Source organism: Amblyomma americanum, chromosome 1 (genome assembly GCF_052857255.1).
Source record: "Amblyomma americanum isolate KBUSLIRL-KWMA chromosome 1, ASM5285725v1, whole genome shotgun sequence".
NCBI lineage: Eukaryota > Metazoa > Arthropoda > Arachnida > Ixodida > Ixodidae > Amblyomma > Amblyomma americanum.
In genome coordinates, this window is record NC_135497.1 from 145,347,641 (window position 1) to 145,364,603 (window position 16,963).

Genomic DNA, 16,963 nt, shown 5'->3' on the forward strand with positions numbered 1-16,963 from the left:
GCTGTACCAGTAGCTGTACCAGTAGCAAAGAAACTGTGGAGTGGAAGCTGAAGTAATTGATCTTGCGGAGGGCCAGCCAGGCTTCTCACGCACAGTGACTTATATAACCGAGATCCGAACTAAAATCTGCACACGGGATGGAACTAAACAGGACTGTAGCTTAGAAAGCGAGGCGTGAACAAATACCGCCTGCGGTGTTCCCGGAGCGAGGCCAGAGTGCGCCTTCTTTGATGGTTATTTTGCTTCCTTCTTCCCTTCGCATTCGATGTTAGATTAGCCAGGGGGCTATGTGTGAACCTCTCTACGCCACAGAAGAAAGGAAAGAGCAGCGAAAAAATACAAATGTATACTCTACCACCCCTCACAAAACTGACCTTGAGAACGTGCCTGTTTAGGCCCCAAAATATAGCGAAACAGTGTTATGTTAATATCTTTTGCCAGATAACATCTCTCGTTGGATAATCCGAGACCAAAGCACCGAATGAAATAATCGCGGGAATAAGAAGAACCAAGTGTAGCTTGTGTAAACAACAGCGCATGAAAACACGTAGACACATGGGACTAAAGGAGACCACAACCCAAGCATAGTGTGGCTGAGCAAGTTGGCTTCATATAGTCGGCCTTAAAGGTTTTCGTATCAGTAACCTAAACCAATCATGTCGCTACAGAAGTCATTGACTGACTGACCCTGTTCATGAGCATGATTAGCTGAACTGAAACAGACAGGGCGCACACTTTTGTAATGCAGTGGATTGCTTCTAGCGTATGCACATTTATATTGCCGATGTCAGTATAGACGTTTTATACGAATTAAACAAATACATCCTTGAACTGTACAAAATAAGCAAACATATGTAAAAAATTTATTGAAACATAACATTGAATAAACAAAAATAAAAATGAATTTGAGTCTTGCCCCCCCCCCCCCCCCCCTTAAAGTTCAGAAGTCCCTGGCCCGGCATTACGTCGAGAGCAGTTTTTTTTAGCATGGCTTCCAAGCAACGACAACGTGGCGCTGGGAATAGGCAAAAAACGAGGGAGCAAACACGGCCTTTGTGTCGGGAACACTGCTGTAAATAAAAACTGCGTAGGTCAGAAGTGGCGGTTAGAGATCTGTGACAGTCTGCGGACACGACAGCAGCAGCATGTGGCGTTTGTCGCAAAACTTCCCAGGCTCTCTCTTCTTTCACTTCCTCCCTTCAGTTACGCCGCGGTTCGGGTGTCCACCGAGATATGTGAGACAATTACTGCGGCATTCCCTTTCCTTAAAAACCAATTTTCATTTCATTCGCGCCTGAGTCCGAAGTGAGCAAGGGGTCTCGGTTGTTCGCCATCGCCGGTTCTTCGATCGCAGATGGCGAGGACGAATTTCGCTCTCCAGCAGATCTTGAGAACAGTTTAGTCTAGAGACACGTACCACCTGCACTCCGGTTGCGACGACGGGCTCACTGGTCGTGGGATTTTCGCATCAAACGATGCAAATAATTCCGCCAGGGCAAGTACAAGAGATGTAATACCAGTAAAAATAAAACGCGAACAAGTGAACTAAAACCACGAACAGCAAAAAATAAAAAAAAAACAATTACGGAGGGCACTGCGGAGTACTTACGTGCTGTGAATGCGAAAGCTTGCGGTACGCAGAGTGTTCGGCTGCGGCGATGACGTTCTACTCTAATGCATTGGCCAGCGAAGCTGATCTGTTCGCGTCGCCCGAATGAGAATTGATGGAGGCGACGACGCCCAAATCCAGCGGGAGAGACACACAAGTCGGGTTTGGCGCTCTCTCCCCTTTGTGCATTTTGCCGTGAGCCTGAATCTATAGAACATCTTTGGCTGTATTGTCGCCGATTCAACTCTCTGAGAAAAAGGTTGCTGGAGGAGCCCTTGCAGCATCTTGGCCTTAGTTTGAGCAGCCCGCTCTTGCTATCATTTGGCGCCACTCCATTTGGGTTCAGCCACAGATCTGTTTGTACCGCTGTTCTAAATTTTCTGATAGAATCTCACCGACTGCCTTGCTAAGTGTTCCAAACTTTTCTTTTCTATCAATTATTACATTTTGACTTAATCATTGTTATTTAATCCCCCTCTTTATTATTAATCTTATAATTTTGAAATCAAAACTCTCATCCCTTTTCTGTTCATTACGAAGAATTCACCGGTGTTGCGCTCCCACGTGCTTTTCCTTTTTATTAACTGCGTTTAGGTGAATAGCCACCCGATTCTTGGCCGATCGCCCAGTGTGGGTATGTGCCATCTTTTGATAGGCTAACAACAACAACAACAACGACTCGGCAGTTTGGCGCCGGGGTGCTGTGCTGCGGTGGTGGCGCAGTGCTATAATGAAGTGGCCAGCGAAGCTGGTCTGTTCGCGCCGGCCTGGATTATATACCCACGTCGGAGGAAATTTTATTCTCCTTCCTTTCCTGATGATGTAGGAACTGCCGATGACGTCATGAGGTCACGTGGGGGTTTCGGACCGTTTCTGGCGGGCGGTCGGTCAACGAGGGATTTTCTGACTGGTGAGCCATTTAATGTTTTCACATTAATAAGAAGCTCTTAGCCGTGGGAAGCTCAGTACTAGCGGAGGGCAATTTCACTTCGAAGCCGCGAAGTCTGCCCCTGAGAACTATTTATCAACCTGGCTTACATTTCCTCTCTAGGAGGTAAAATGTTCGTGTTTTAGAGCGCAGTTCTTAGTCGCCCGTTATTGCGTTCCGCGTTGTAGTCATCGTCCTGGCCTATAGTCGTCGCAACACGCCACGTGTGACAGGTGGCGCGTTGTCAGGCGGTAGCAGAGCGAAAGGCAACCTGCCACGGCGAGAGCGGAGGAATGGACAACTGGCAGTGGCAGGTTGCGTGAAAATACTTAGAGTTGCGCTCAACTTTCGCGTTACCGACTATCGTTGCCTGCCTGTCTAAGCTACTTGAACACGGAAACCACTGTACATCTGAACGTCCTGCGCACTTTCAATTCCGGACTGGCCGTGCAGACCTCAAAGAAATACAGCTCGTGACTGGGTTTCGTGCGCCGAACACTTCTATACGTCTTCCATTTTCAACTCTCGGCTCCATTTAGACGTGGAATGGAACAGAGCTGCAGCACTGCATTCTATGGCTGAAGAGCTGCACTGGTCTGTATTAGAGTGCCAGGACTGATACCTTATAGTCGATAGGTCGATAGGTGGTAACCCATTGTCAGTAACAGCGATTGCCAGCCGTCGCTTTGCGTCATTTATATAAAGAACGATCCTGGTATCACTGCATGCAACAACGAACGAAGTCATTTCATTTCAAAGCCGCCATTATCCTTAAGTGATTCGCAGATGCATATTTAGTCTGCTGCAGAATGCACTTCGCTCAGGAGAGTCGCCAGCTGCGATGGTGATTGTGATGATGATGGGGTGCTGACGGCCGATGATGATGACCGACGAGATGTTTGCGATAGATCATTGTTTTAAAGGGCATTTTTGCAGTTACCGCTTGTGTTAACAAGCTCAACAAAGTAACCGTGTTATTAGACTTTTAGATACTGGAATTGCTTTAGATTGTGATGAGATGAAACTTTATAGAGATTAAATTTATGACCCCCCCCCCCCCCCCCTTCCCCCCGAGATACATTTCTTAGAAGGGCTGAAAGTGAGGGAACTTTTAAAAATCTCTGCTCGAAAACTGCAATTCTAGAGAGGAATCTTCCTCTTTCATAGGCATACCTCTTCCTCGCGGGTCCACGTATTTTCGCGCGGACGCGCGACCAGCATTGAGCGTGCGGGTGTCGGCTGAAAGAGCACCGAGAGTCATTCAACAAATGGTCTTTATTCAAGCACTCGTGACACACTTCAGCATGCCATTCAGTTCCTCGTTATGTCTTCTACGTGGAGAGTACTCGCTCTTCTGTCCGAAATTTCTCGACACAGAGGACGGCGCACCGGGCTACGCGCGACCGAGGCAAGACCGCTGCCCGCGATCGAAGGGCCCTCGGGGACGCGCTGCAGTGCGGACCGAGATGTGCCCGGCCATCCCGCGAGTGTCGCTGTCGGCCTACAGCCGGGCACAGCCCGCGATTGGCGCGAACGGGTCACAGCGCTCCGTCCGTTTTGTGCGACCGTCGGCCTGCCGCTCCTCGCTTAGCTCCGAGCGCACCGCATTCGAACAGACTAAAACACACAAGCACGACCGGCTACACTCTTTGTACATGCCCCGCTTAGCGCAAAAGCGAAGTTAACAGGGGGCAAGCACTCACCCTTGCAATACCAATACCTGAACGCCTGTCGAGACTGACGCGCGATAGGAGTCCATTCGAGTGTCGGGCAACTCTGTTGCACCAGAACGCCCACAGACATTCGCTGGCATAAACCCTTCCGAGCGCGCAGATGCTTCCCACGTGGAGGAGTGACGCGAACGAGTCGCGTTGGCTGGGGAACACGCGCAGCTCGCAACGTACGCACGCACCGCCTCAAATGCAACCTACATGAGCCCTTCACAATGCGACATCACGAGTGCATCGGAGTTGCGACACGCTTGTGGACGCCCAATTTCCACGATGCTTCGAGAAAACACGCCTTGACGTGAGGCCTGAGCTAAGAACTTTCTCGAAGCTGCCCCTTCACTGTTTTCGTGCGCGAACCTTCGTAAACCTTCGTAAGTAGTCAAGCGCTGTACAGGTAGCGGAAGCAGAGCTGGAATGATGAGATCTCGGGGCCTCCCAGCCATTTCTTGCGACTATACGATTTGCCAGCGCGAAAATGCCTATCGGGACATTGCCCGGCGAAACGTTTAGTCAAGGCGCCTTAGACGATATCTTCAGGTAGAGTCTCATCGCGGGTAATGCTATACCCCAAACCATATGGGCTATATTCGAAACACCCCTACGAGAAGCAGTGGAAACGTCCCTTCGTTTGCTTCTGCCGTTTACTTTTCACGCTTTCTAGACATCACATTCAGACAAATTCATAACAAGTCGCAGTACTGAAAGGAGGTCGAACTTCGAGCTATAGTGACGCGAAGAATGGCTCACGTTTGAAAAACACAAAAGATAGTCTGCTTTTTCTACCCGTTACACTCAGGATCGAGGGATGAGTAGTCAAGGAGGAGAGCGATTGGCGTCGCGGTGAAGATAGCCTTAGCTGAGATAGTGTACAAATATTGAGCGAAGCCGAGGAGCAACAGCCGCGACGCTTCTACCTTCTCCGAAGCAGTCGCCCAAGGGCAGCCGCACTGCATGCCGCCACTTTTAGCGGGCCGTCGTCGGAACACGCCGGCGGGAAAGAAGGGAAAAAAACACTCTTGGCTTTTCAGCACAAAGAAAAATAGAATAACAGTTCGTGACAGGGACACTTGTTTTCTTTTTCATGAACAAAGAAGACGCGTTACAACCGATCCGCCCGGGGCGGAGCTCTCACGGGGACGAAGAAAAAAAAAAGAAGACAACAAACAACACCTCATTGGCAATGTCTGACTAGCACCCATCGTCAACCACCTGGAAAGAAGAGAGAGAGAAAAAACAGTATTAGCGTCGGCAGCACTTTTTCATTTCCCTAAGGAACCATATACCATAAATGCGCATGAATGCGTTTCCACCGCGAGCCGACTACGTTAATGTTTGGATGTTGGAAACTTAACGGTGAAAGCAGCTGCGTTCCCAAGGGTGAGGGCAATCGATTCGCATGTACCGTGAAATTAAGTTATTATGCTCCGCATGGGCACGATTGAAGTCTAAAAGAGTGTTGAGAGCTGGTGCTGATTAGTCACAAAGTTTTGTTACGACGTCACAGGAGACAATAGAGCGGGGCGAAAAACACGCCACACACCTTTCCATTGTTAGTTAATTCATAAGGAGCCACTAATAATAATCAAAACGCGAACCAAGCGACGACGACGTCACAGGGTGCTCAGGTCATGGGCAAGGAGGGCGAAAAGGTGATGGTCTCGGCGGAAAAGAGGGGTGCGAACGTGCAAGGGTGGCCGCGTCTTTTTCTTTCGTGTGACCTTGTTTGAGAGAGACATTTTCCTAAATTGCAACTTTACGAAGATAAATTCTACCGACTAGCTGGTTCTTTGTCGGGAAAGGGTGGGCGCGGGGAGGCCAGGTGAGAACAGAGTTAATTAACCCTTTAGTCGTCAAATTGATTAACAAAAAATGTGCCATAATCGCCGAGTTTTTTTGTGATTTTTTGACAAAAATGACTGGTCACACTTAAAACGCGCGCTAAAGGCGCAAAATGCATTTCATGAACAACTACCTCCTTCTACGGTTGAAAATTGCAACCAACGCAGTTACCGACCGTAACTCGTCTTTTTGCAGTGGGAGCAATGCAACATCGAGCCGGACGAGTGTGGCACGTCATTAGCGGTATTGGTACAATCTCTCATGAGTATTACAGTCGTCCACAGACCTGCCTAGAGCGCTCGAACTCGGTGCCGTCTGTGCTCCGCAGCGCGCAGAGCGACGTCTAGCGGCAGCGCCTGGTTCGAGATAGCGCTGGTCTGATGCTCAGACTATACTCAAAGATGTGCTATCTCGAACCAGGCGCTGCCACTAGACGTCGCTCTGCGCGCTGCGGAGCGCAAACGGCACCGAGTTAGAGCGCTCTAGACAAGTCTGTGGACGACTGTACAGGTAGGTGTTGGTTGTTAAAAAGTGCCTAATTTGCGTTTCGTAATTGCAGTTTCTTCTCACACATCATCATCAGCAGCAGCCTGTCTACGTCCACTGCAGGGCAAAGGTCTCTCCCATGTCTCTTCATTAACCCTGTGTTTTGCCAGCTGCGCCCACCCTATGCCTGCAAATTTTTTAACCTCATCCGCCCACCTTACTTTCTGCCGCCCCCTGCTACGCTTGCCTTCTCTTAGAATACACTCCGTTACCCTTAAGGACCAGCGGTTATCGTCCCTTCGCATTACATGCCCTGCCCAAGCCCATTTATTCCTCCCGGTTTCGACTCGGATGTCATCAACCCGCGTTTGTTCCCTCACCTACTGTTCTCGCTTCCAGTCTCTTAACGTTACACCTATCATTTTTTCTTTCCATGGCTCGCTGCGTTGTCTTTAACTTAGGTTGAACCCTTTTCGTTAGCCTCCACGTATTTGCCCCATTGGTGAGCACCGGTAAAATACAGCTGTCGTATACTTTTCTTGTCGGACAATGAAACTTGGCAACACGACACGGCCTATCGGAGTCGAGGTCTTCCCTTTCGTCTCATTCATTTCTAACCATGACTCTTTAGCGCCTTTGCCATCACAGGTGTGACACTCCGGACCGAGGGGAAAACTACGACGACATAAAGGCATGCAACGTAGTGGCACCTGCACCCAACCCACGCGACGCGTTACGTGCTCGGCGCATGCGCGCGCCCGGCTTTCCCGGTGCGGATGGCGAAGGGCGCCCACCTGCGGCTCCCGGGGTGAGGTGGCCTTCTCTTCAGCCATCGGCAAGCGGCGGCGTCACCCAGCCGTACTTGTCGTGGGTCTTCACCAGGCTGCGGAACGAGGACTCGGCCAGCTTCCGATTGAACTGCTTGCCCGGCTTGGTGGCGATGCGCGCCTGGCCCTTGGACAGCGACGCGGCCACCTGCAGCGATCGAGAGAACGTTGGAAGAAAAGCGTGTTCTCGTTTCTTCGCTAGGTATGGGAGGTTAACAAAAAAAAAAAGAAATGGGGACGGTCTCGGGGTTCTTAAAAATAATACAAAGAATTATTCTGGAGAACATTCTCAAGGTGCGATGAACGGCTGTTTGAAAAAAGAACAGAAAGTGTACTTATCTCAGTGTTATTTACAAGCTGTAAATTAATTCAGCATTTGCTTTGACAGCATGCTTGCTTGTCAGTCCATGAGCGATGCTTAAACGACTCTGGCACGAAGTATTGGCCTGCTGTATTCTCGCATCGTGCCTTTTGCTTTTGCGTTTTAACCTAGCTGGAGTTAAGGCAATATGAAATGTTTGGTTATATGGAATTTAACATCCTAAAGCGACTCTTGCTATGAGTCACTTTAGCTGCTCTGAGGTTAGGAGTCGGCCTCGAGGTGAGGCTACCGCTCTGGTTTTAGAATGACAGTATAAGGGTGAGGGCTCCAGATAACTTTGACCATCTGGGGGGTTCTTTAACGTGCACTGACATAGCACAGTATATGGGTCTCAAGCATTTCGCCTCCATCGAAATGCGACTGTCGCGGCCGATATCAAATGTGGTGCTGTGCTGTTCTGCATGAGAACGCGGCTACACGTGGTGAAACATTTTAAACTCAATTTTTAATTAAATCTGCTGCTATTTCCTAGGTAGCACTTACGTATGCACAAAAGTCTGCTTGCTAAAAAAAAAAAAAACCTCTAGTCTGTTCTGAGCCTGGAAACAATACGGCACTTCTATTTTTCATTTCTGCAAAAATTCACATCCGCTAACTGACAAGCCTGATGACAGGAGAAAAAAGAGCGATTCAGTCAGAAAGCACTTCTTCCTGCATTGTAAAGTGAACACAAGTGAAAGTACTATCTGTACCTCAGCACGCATTTAAACTTAACTTCTTCCGGCGTCATTAGCTTAATTACGTACTTCATATAAATGGAAGTTATGTCTGTGAGCCGCGAAACCCACAGATTTGTAAGAGGTAGTGGTGGCTTTTGACCGCTCATATACAGCTCACACTGTAACTGTGTGGCAAACTTTCTCACTGCAAAGCTGTCCGATAACTTTCGAAATCTGTACAGGTATATACTACCCTCCAGGCGAGGCCAACGTTCTGCCTTTAGAATGACAGTATAAGGGCTGAAAATTCCGCCCCTGTGGTGAAACACTACCGCCACAGCGCAAGATGGTTCTGTTCACGTGGCACAGTACATTGATGACAAAATGTTCACCTTCGATGCGACAGGGCTTCGTCCCTACAGAGTTCTAAACATGCCGACCATTCCAGGCTCTCTGCCAAAAACATTGACTGCACGCAACATTTTATTCTTAGCTGTGGCTAAAGGTACGCTGGACGGACCCTGTTCATTTTTTTCACGAGTACGTCGGACGGATCCGACTAGTGTTTTTTTTTTAAGGTGCGGCTAAAGGCACGTCGCGCGGACCGGAGAATTTTTTTCACGAGTACGTCGGGCGGATCTGACAAGTTTTTTTCGAAGTCGGGCCATTTGATTCTCTCTCGGCGGCCTGCCCGGTTTCGTTCTTTGCGCTAGTTTGGGCTGCCATCAAGAATGTTCACTCGCTGCCCGAAATGGTGTGATCGGCGTTCGGTGCGCGTACTTCGAGAGCCAGCAATGAACTGCATAGTCTACGCGCATGCCCTCCGGTTGCCCCGTTTGCCGCACGTCGCTTGGCTCCAGTGCGAAGCGCAAAATTACTCCTGGCAAAATTACTCATGTCAAGATTGGACACATGCGCTTTTCTACGTGTGCCGAAGTCCGCTTCGTGAACTTCGAAGCTGGTTATTTCCTTGCGGCGGGCCGCTGCCTTCCAGTCGAAGTCGAGTGTACAGAGGTGGAGATGGCTGAGCATCGCGCTAAGCTCGAACCTACGGGGGTCTGAACTCAATGTGCGCAAACTCTGACGTCTTTTTTAAGCTGCGCACAGGGCGCTTTCCTCGTCCCCCCCACAAAAGTTGGCCTTTGTCCGGAATTGGCTCGTACACGCTTCCGGCTTTGCGGCACCACCTCCGTGTATTGTGGTGGAGCATGTCTTCGCCTCGGCAGGTGCGTTGGCCTGGTCATCGCCGCTGGGCTGACGCGTAGGCGTCTGATAACTTGGACACATTATTGATTTTGCCATTGCTGTGAAGTATAAGTAAAAAAATGTGAAAGACGAACATTCGATTTTCCAATAAAGAAGAGCTAGTAAGATATTTCTTACGTATTACGGATGGGTGCCCTGCAGCGCGAGATGAGTGTGTTATGCCGGGTACGGGAAATACTTGTGATGCTTGACTAAATTACGAGCAGAAGGGGGTGACAGATTACGAAACTGTTTAAAAAGCCGGAGTGCTAACTCATAGAGCGAATAGACATCTCTGCCGCCGCTTGCACGGGCGAGTGACTGCGGTGCTCGCCGCGCACAGCTGGGCGTGCATACGAAGACGCCGACCTGTGTCATTTGTGGGAGTGCGGATAAGCCAGAATGGGCGATCGAACTTATATTTTTGCGGCTCCTCGAAAGTGGCAAATATAGCGTTGCGGGAAAGTGCGCGTAACGAGCTGCATGATGGGCATACTTTGGACGTGACTATAACCATGGGACTACAGCGACGTCCGCCGCGCATTTGATCATAATCGAATGGGTCCGTCGGACGTATCTTTAGACACACAGTTCATTGTAACACGCTGAACTCCATGCCTGTTCCCCACTGTGGACGCAAAATTAAGCGTTTCCTTTCTTTGTCCCCAAACATCATTTCAATCCCCAGAACAAGTAGACGCCAACTCGGGAAAAAATGAGATCGGCCTTTCCACGGGGAAATGGTAGCATAAGAGACGTGTCCGTAAGCGTAGGAAAGCCCTCTCCTTTCCGCCACAATCCCTCCCCACTGTGTCGGCAGAGGAGTTTGGGGATGAGGCTCGCCTGCACCAGGATGGCCTCGACGGTGTAGGCGGAGGCCCACCCGCGCGGCGTGAGCAGCTCCATGCAAATGGCACCGCCCTCCATGACGAAGCCGCGCTCGATGTGCGGAGACAGCACGCGCACGAAGGGCGGCGCGAAGGGAAAGTTCTCCGGGAAGGAGACGCTCAGCTGGACGCACGAGACGCCCGCCTCCTGCATGTCGCGCCACAGGGGGCTCTCCGGGTCCACTTGGTAGAGGCGCACGTGCCACTCGTACAGGTTGTCTTCGACCAGGTCCACGGTGAAGGACGGCGGCTGGCTGCGCGCCTGCTGCCGCCGGATCTCGTGCAGCTCGCGCATCAGGCGCCGCGCACGCACGGCCGCCTGTTGCGAGCAGGGGGCCACCCGGTGCCGGGGGCTGCGCGCCGGCCGCGACACGGGCGCCGCCGCCGCCGCCGCCTCGTCTGGGCTGCCGGACGACGCGCCGTCGGCGGAGGGCTTGCGAGCCGCCGCCGCCTTGCCCTGCGCGCGCTCTGCGAGGCGCCGCACCTTTGTTTCGCACAGCTCCAGAATTAATGGCGAAAATTCGCAGGGACACCGAATTACCTTAGGCGTCGACAATGCGACAGCACTAGGAGACGTGAACACCTTTGCCGGAATTGACGTCAGTTTTGATCTGATGACGTCACTTGCCTCCAACCAACGGGTGAATTTTATGACCGACGACACATCCTTTTCCCCGACGGGGCTTTTAATGTTACCGCATTAATGAAGGAAGCTTTATCGCATTTTAATAGAGACACAGCAGCTGCGCCACAGTTTTTTAGCCCAACGGGTCGTTGAACACATCTGGTGAAAACTGCCGTGGTTAAGCAAACATTACAAGCGCCGTTAAGAAACTAATACATGCACCTTGCATACTGCGAAGTAGTCAAGGAAAGGGAAAAGAGGGGCTCGGTATGACACAAGACAACAGTCACCGAAACCAAGGAGCGTAGGAGATATTTTTGTTTTTAATTTGTGGTGTTCATCAAAGGAAGATTAATGTGATAGTTGTTTTTTGAAAGATAATTGATTATAAAGCAGAAGAAAGAACAACCACATGCCGCCGATGGGATCCAAACCCATGACCTCCGACTTTCGCTTCCGGTGCTCTACCAACTGAGCTATGGCGACGGCTGTTCAGTCTTCTGCTTTCGGGGGTATTTATGAGTAGTGTAACCGAAACTTTAGAGTGCTCACCAGCGCCACACTCGTCCATAGCGGCGGATGCAGTACGTCCTGTATTACCGCGAGTGCCATGTAGGAACGTGATCGAACGGTGAGGGCGGAAGATGTGCGAGAACCCTCCTATGCTGCCTATGGCGTCAAGACTGCCATAATCGAGGCCCCCGTTTGAAGCCGTAGGTACGGATGGCATGCGGTTCTGCTTTATAAAAAAAATTATCTTAAAAATAAATACCACATTAATCTCTCCTTGACGAACACCTCAAATTAAAACAAATAAAAATATCCCCTATGCTCCTTGTTTTCGCTGACTGTTGGCTTCCGTCATACGGAGAAGTACGTTTCGCCGCTCATTGTGCGGGCGTGTTCAAAATGGGATACTCATCCAGTGAACGGTTAATAAGCACGGCAAGCGCTGCAGACAAACAGCGAGAAACCGCCATTTCCATGAGATGAAAGAATGACAGGCGCCTTTAATGGTATCATTCGTGTGCCATGAACAGACGCGCTACCTTCCTGAGCACGGCCCCCTGCAGTGACGCGATGTCCAAAGTCGTGCGGTTCGAATGCGACTGGGTCAAGACACGCCGTGCTGCCTGCCCACAAGCGCTGCTTTTCTTCCTAGGGAAACAAAGATGCGTTTGACCATTCAACCTCTTGGCCTTTCTTTCCTGCGACGGCGACGCTCGCGCCACTGCCAATGGCAGCCGCGACGAAAGGGGACGAAGGAGAGGCCCCGCTATTCGCTCCCCTTCGTCAGTCGGCCGCCCTTCCTCGTCTGGCATGCAGTTCGCTCTTGCCGAAGAGAGGGAACTCCTGCCTGTTGGCCAGATTGCGCGGAGGGGGGGGGGGAGGGGGGGGGGGACGAAGGCTTGTAATTGCGGACTCTGGACAGGACGACGGGTGCAGGGCCGCTCTGTCCAGCGTTCTTTCCTGCACTCCTCTAGTGTTTGCGCCCGTGGGCTTCTCCGCGGATTTTTATCGTGCAGCTGTTATCGCGCAGCGCGGAAGGCTCGTCCACGTGAAGGGATTAGCTAAAGGGACGCGCTAGCCAGGGTGACACAAGGGGCGGACGCTTTGCGCATTTCGCAAGCTACAACCTCCTCCTAGGAATAGTGTCCCCGTCTGCAGGCTGTAGCACTCGCCATAGTTCCGTGCAACTGTGCAGCGAGGTTGCTCGCGATGGCGTCTGCAGTTTCAACTTACCTCAAGAGGTCTGGCGCCAGCGTAACGCTGCAGAGATTTTAGGTTGTTCAGTGAGGCTGCCGCTCAGAAAGAGGTGAGAATTTAGAATTGGCTACCACGTTGTGATCAGGAACCGGGTTAGTCGCTGTGCGTAATATACAGTTAGTAGACGACAGCGCGGGTTCCTGATGAAACAGCTCGTGCAATCACTTTGTTGCATCTGCATAATAGCTGATTAATTATGCTTTTCAGGCAAAATACCTGAGCCGTGAGGCGCTTGCAGCGTATGTCTTATTTGTTGCAATAACATATACACCTGAGACATCGCTGGCAGTGTATGTTGTGCTCTGATTGATCATTGTCTAGCTGGCCGCCATGGGCGTTCCGAGCGTTTTTTCATACTCTGAGGCGCCAAATTCTCGGTCATGTTTTAGAAACAGCTGTACAGTTCTCGTGCAATTTTTGAATTAATATGTTTAACCCTTTTCAGAGCTGCGGCACGCATGTGATCCGCACTTGCTTGAACTGTCGAAAAACGGTCAACGGTGCACCTATACCGTGTTTTTGTGAGCTGAACACAAACAAACAAACAATCAATCAAACAAACAAACAAACAAACAAACAAACAAACAAACAAACAAACAAACAAACAAACAAACAAACAAACAAACAAACCATTCAGCGTGTTTTTGTGTTTAGCTAATCAGCCTCCTTGGCGTTTTTTGTTGTTACAAGGGCCAGTGAGCAGTTCGAGGCGCCCCAGTTTGGAGGAAAAAATAAATTTTCAAACTTTGTTGAGCATTCGTGCCTTTTACTTCCGTCAGCTTATTGAAGCAATTTTCAATTACAAGTTTTCTTATGTGTCTAAAGGCTGAGGTACGGAAACGTTTATTTTTTTTTAAACAAACCAATAGACGAAACGACTTCAAAAGTGATATACATTTTCTAAAGAGATTCCTAATTCAATTTTACCATTTGTATGCATGTGAGACGCGCATAAAGATAAGGGGAGACACGGGTCTTGAAATGAACATTTTTATCATCAAAGACATCGTAATAAAATTTGGTGTGCATATGTGTTTCTTCTTTCTGTTTTCAGAAGAAAATTGTTTTTAGTATTAGTCCCCATATTACAGGAAAATAACTGAAGCCTAATTAGTTACATTATTATGGGTCGTTAAGACACTTTCTTTCTACACTTTTTGATTTCGATTGAAATGGGGCTGTAGCCAAAGACCTGCCATCTGGATCTATGCTAAATATATTGTTGTTGTACACCATCATATAAAAATAATAAATCTTGTCTAAGCACCATAATTATGAAGTATAGTTAGGTGACATTATGGTTCACAAAATTTGAAATGTTTGACTCAGCGAAATAAAGACAGCTTAGTTCCACAGTTTTGCAAGACGAGTTTTTGAGCAAGTTGGTTGTTTAGCTTCGACATAACTGCAGCGCGGAAAAAAAATCGAACACAACGGCAGAAAAACACTCACGACACGGACAGTCGCTTCTTTAGTCCTTTCTGAATTCAACAGTATAAGAATAATTGAAATTTCATCATAAAAACGTAATAAAACTTCAGCAAGGCTAGTCATGTTGGCAAAAACACGAAGCTGAGAGAATTGCCTTCGAAGTGCGCGCGTCAGCCCACTCGGAGGTCGTTGTAGAGGCCTCAAAAAACAGCGAAATGCGGACGTTTCAAAACAGTAGTGAGTAACGCCAGGTGGTGGGGAAGGGGCCCAGCTTTCAAACAAAACCAAGATGGCGGCGATCGAAGACGCGGTCGTGGGAAGCGACGGGTGCGAACTCCTGCCGCATTTCGCTCCGAAATCGCCATTTCCGGGCTTCATAGGCGCGAAATTATATAGATATTTTATTAGTACTGGAGGTCGAATTTAGACCTTGGAACTTTTTAGGCAGGAACTGGAGAGTGTATTGATCCCGAATATACTATCTTTGCAAGATCGGAATTTTCGCATTTTTTGATCACTTTAAGACCCGCGTCTCTCCTGAAAACAAGCGCGTTGTATAAGAACCAGCTAACGGGCACATTAAAATCCTCGTAAACTTGAAGCGGATGTGGTATAAAGGCCGTTTCACGTAACTTGAAGCAAGCATTTAAACAAAGCAGCTGGACGATACGAACGACATACTATTTTCCGTCGTGTGGCGCTCCTCAGAGTATTTTTGAAATCCGTTTAATTAGTTAATTAGCTAAGATTAATTACGCACTCTTTAAAATATTCGCTTTAGGGCCACGTGCGTTTGGTTATGTTGTAGAGGGGGTTAAGAAATAACAATAATAATTGGTTTCTTAGTTTTTGTGTGTCCCAACCGTGTTCTGAACGAACGAAACATGCGCACTGACCGTGCCCAAGTGAGCGGCTGCCGCTCAGTTCGATGGGCTGCCAAATGATGAAAAAACAAACACAAAAAAAAACGGAGGCTGCCTTGAAGTACACTTCACTTTTGTCGGTGAACTGCCTGTCACTTATTGCAGGTAACGGCGCGCTTTAAATGTTTCGGGAGAATGTGCCGACGCACTTTCAAGGCTATCCTGGCTATGCTGAGAGCGGCGTCGGCCGCTCACTTCCCAGATGGCGAGAGCGGACGCTTTGTTCTTTCAGAACGCGTTTGCGAGCTCTAAACGCTATCACAATTTTTTTTCTTATTTCGTAGACCTTCATTAAATGCTGGAAAAGAAGGACCACGTAGAAATTACGTTGCCACGAAAAACTGGATCGGTTGTTCCGGAACTACCTCTACAGCTTAAAGAAACGCATGTGACCCTAGTGAATACTTACAAAAATCGCATAATCAATCATAGCTAATTTAATAATTAAGCCCAATTAAAGAATAATCTAAGGAGTGCCATACAACGGGAAACAATATGCCGTTGGTCTCATCCAGCTCCGGTGCGCCGTTTTTCTTCGAAGCCGTGGTTCAAGTTACGCGAAACACCCCGTATATATGTGTGCGTCAGCTAGGAACGCGCTTAATTGCTCTGGAACGCAGGCGTCCTTGCGGCGGCCGTGCACACTCACCGGAGGACGCCTTCCCGGCGCACAGGCTGAGCAGGCGGCTGCTGCTGCTGCTGTTGCCCTCGGCGCTCTCTTTCTTCTTCTTGGGCTCGTTGTGGTTGGCGCCGGTGCTGAGGCGGTGGCGCTCGCCGCGGAACAGCTTTCGCAGAGCAGCCGCCGCCATGGCCGCTGGGGGCTTAGGCGCGCCGCGCTCCCGGCCTTTCTGCTTGTCGCGCCCACGGACGGACCAGCGCTTCGAACGGTGGGCCGTCACCGCAGCATCGCCCTGCGCCCAAGCAGCGGGACCCGTCAGGGGGGTGCGCTTCTGAGAGAGCCTTTCCTCGAGCCACGCGGTCCACTGTCGATCGTTTAGTGTTCGAATTATGCGGAATTCGAATTAAGCGAAGCTCGCCGCTGAGGCCAAAGTCTCGGTTCAAGTAATAATAATAATAATAATAATAATAATAATAATAATAATAATAATAATAATAATAATAATAATAATAATAATAATAATAATAATTGGTTTTTTGGGAAAGGAACTGGCGCAGTATCTGTCTCATATATCGTTGGACACCCGAACCGCGCCGTAAGGGAAGGGATAAAGGAGGGAGTGAAAGAAGAAAGAGGGAGGTGCCGTAGTGGAGGGCTCCGGAGTAATTTCGACCACCTGGGGATCTTTAACGTGCACTGACATCGCACAGCACACGGGCGCCTTACCGTTTTTCCTCTATAAAAACGCAGCCGCCGCGGTCGATCAAATAAACCGAAAATTCAAATTAAAGAGACCCGCCGCGGTGGCTCAGTGGTTAGGGCGCTCGACTAGTGAGCCGGAGTTCCCGGGTTCGAACCCGACCGCGGCTGCTGCGTTCTTATGGAGGAAAAACGCTAAGGCGCTCGTGTGCTGTGCGATATCAGTGCACGTTAAAGATCCCCAGGTGGTCGAAATTATTCCGCAGCCCTCCACTACGGCACCTCTTTCTTCCTTTCTTCTTTCGCT

At 49.5% G+C, this 16,963-nt stretch overlaps 1 protein-coding gene across 2 annotated transcripts in view; it reads right to left on the minus strand.

Moving 5' to 3' along the window:
* Positions 1-3,793: 3,793 nt before the first annotated feature.
* LOC144113828 (ubiquitin-conjugating enzyme E2Q-like protein 1) overlaps positions 3,794-16,963 on the minus strand; it is a 63,577-nt gene continuing 50,407 nt past the window's right edge. For both annotated transcript variants that reach the window (XM_077647167.1, XM_077647166.1), the window contains exons 2-5: positions 15,988-16,249; positions 10,549-11,060; positions 7,387-7,567; positions 3,794-5,476 (exon numbers count right to left, since the gene is read on the minus strand). In XM_077647167.1, coding sequence (XP_077503293.1) covers positions 7,418-7,567; positions 10,549-11,060; positions 15,988-16,147 — 822 coding nt within the window. In that variant the 5' untranslated portion in view covers positions 16,148-16,249 and the 3' untranslated portion in view covers positions 3,794-5,476; positions 7,387-7,417. The remainder of the gene's footprint in view (positions 5,477-7,386; positions 7,568-10,548; positions 11,061-15,987; positions 16,250-16,963) is intronic.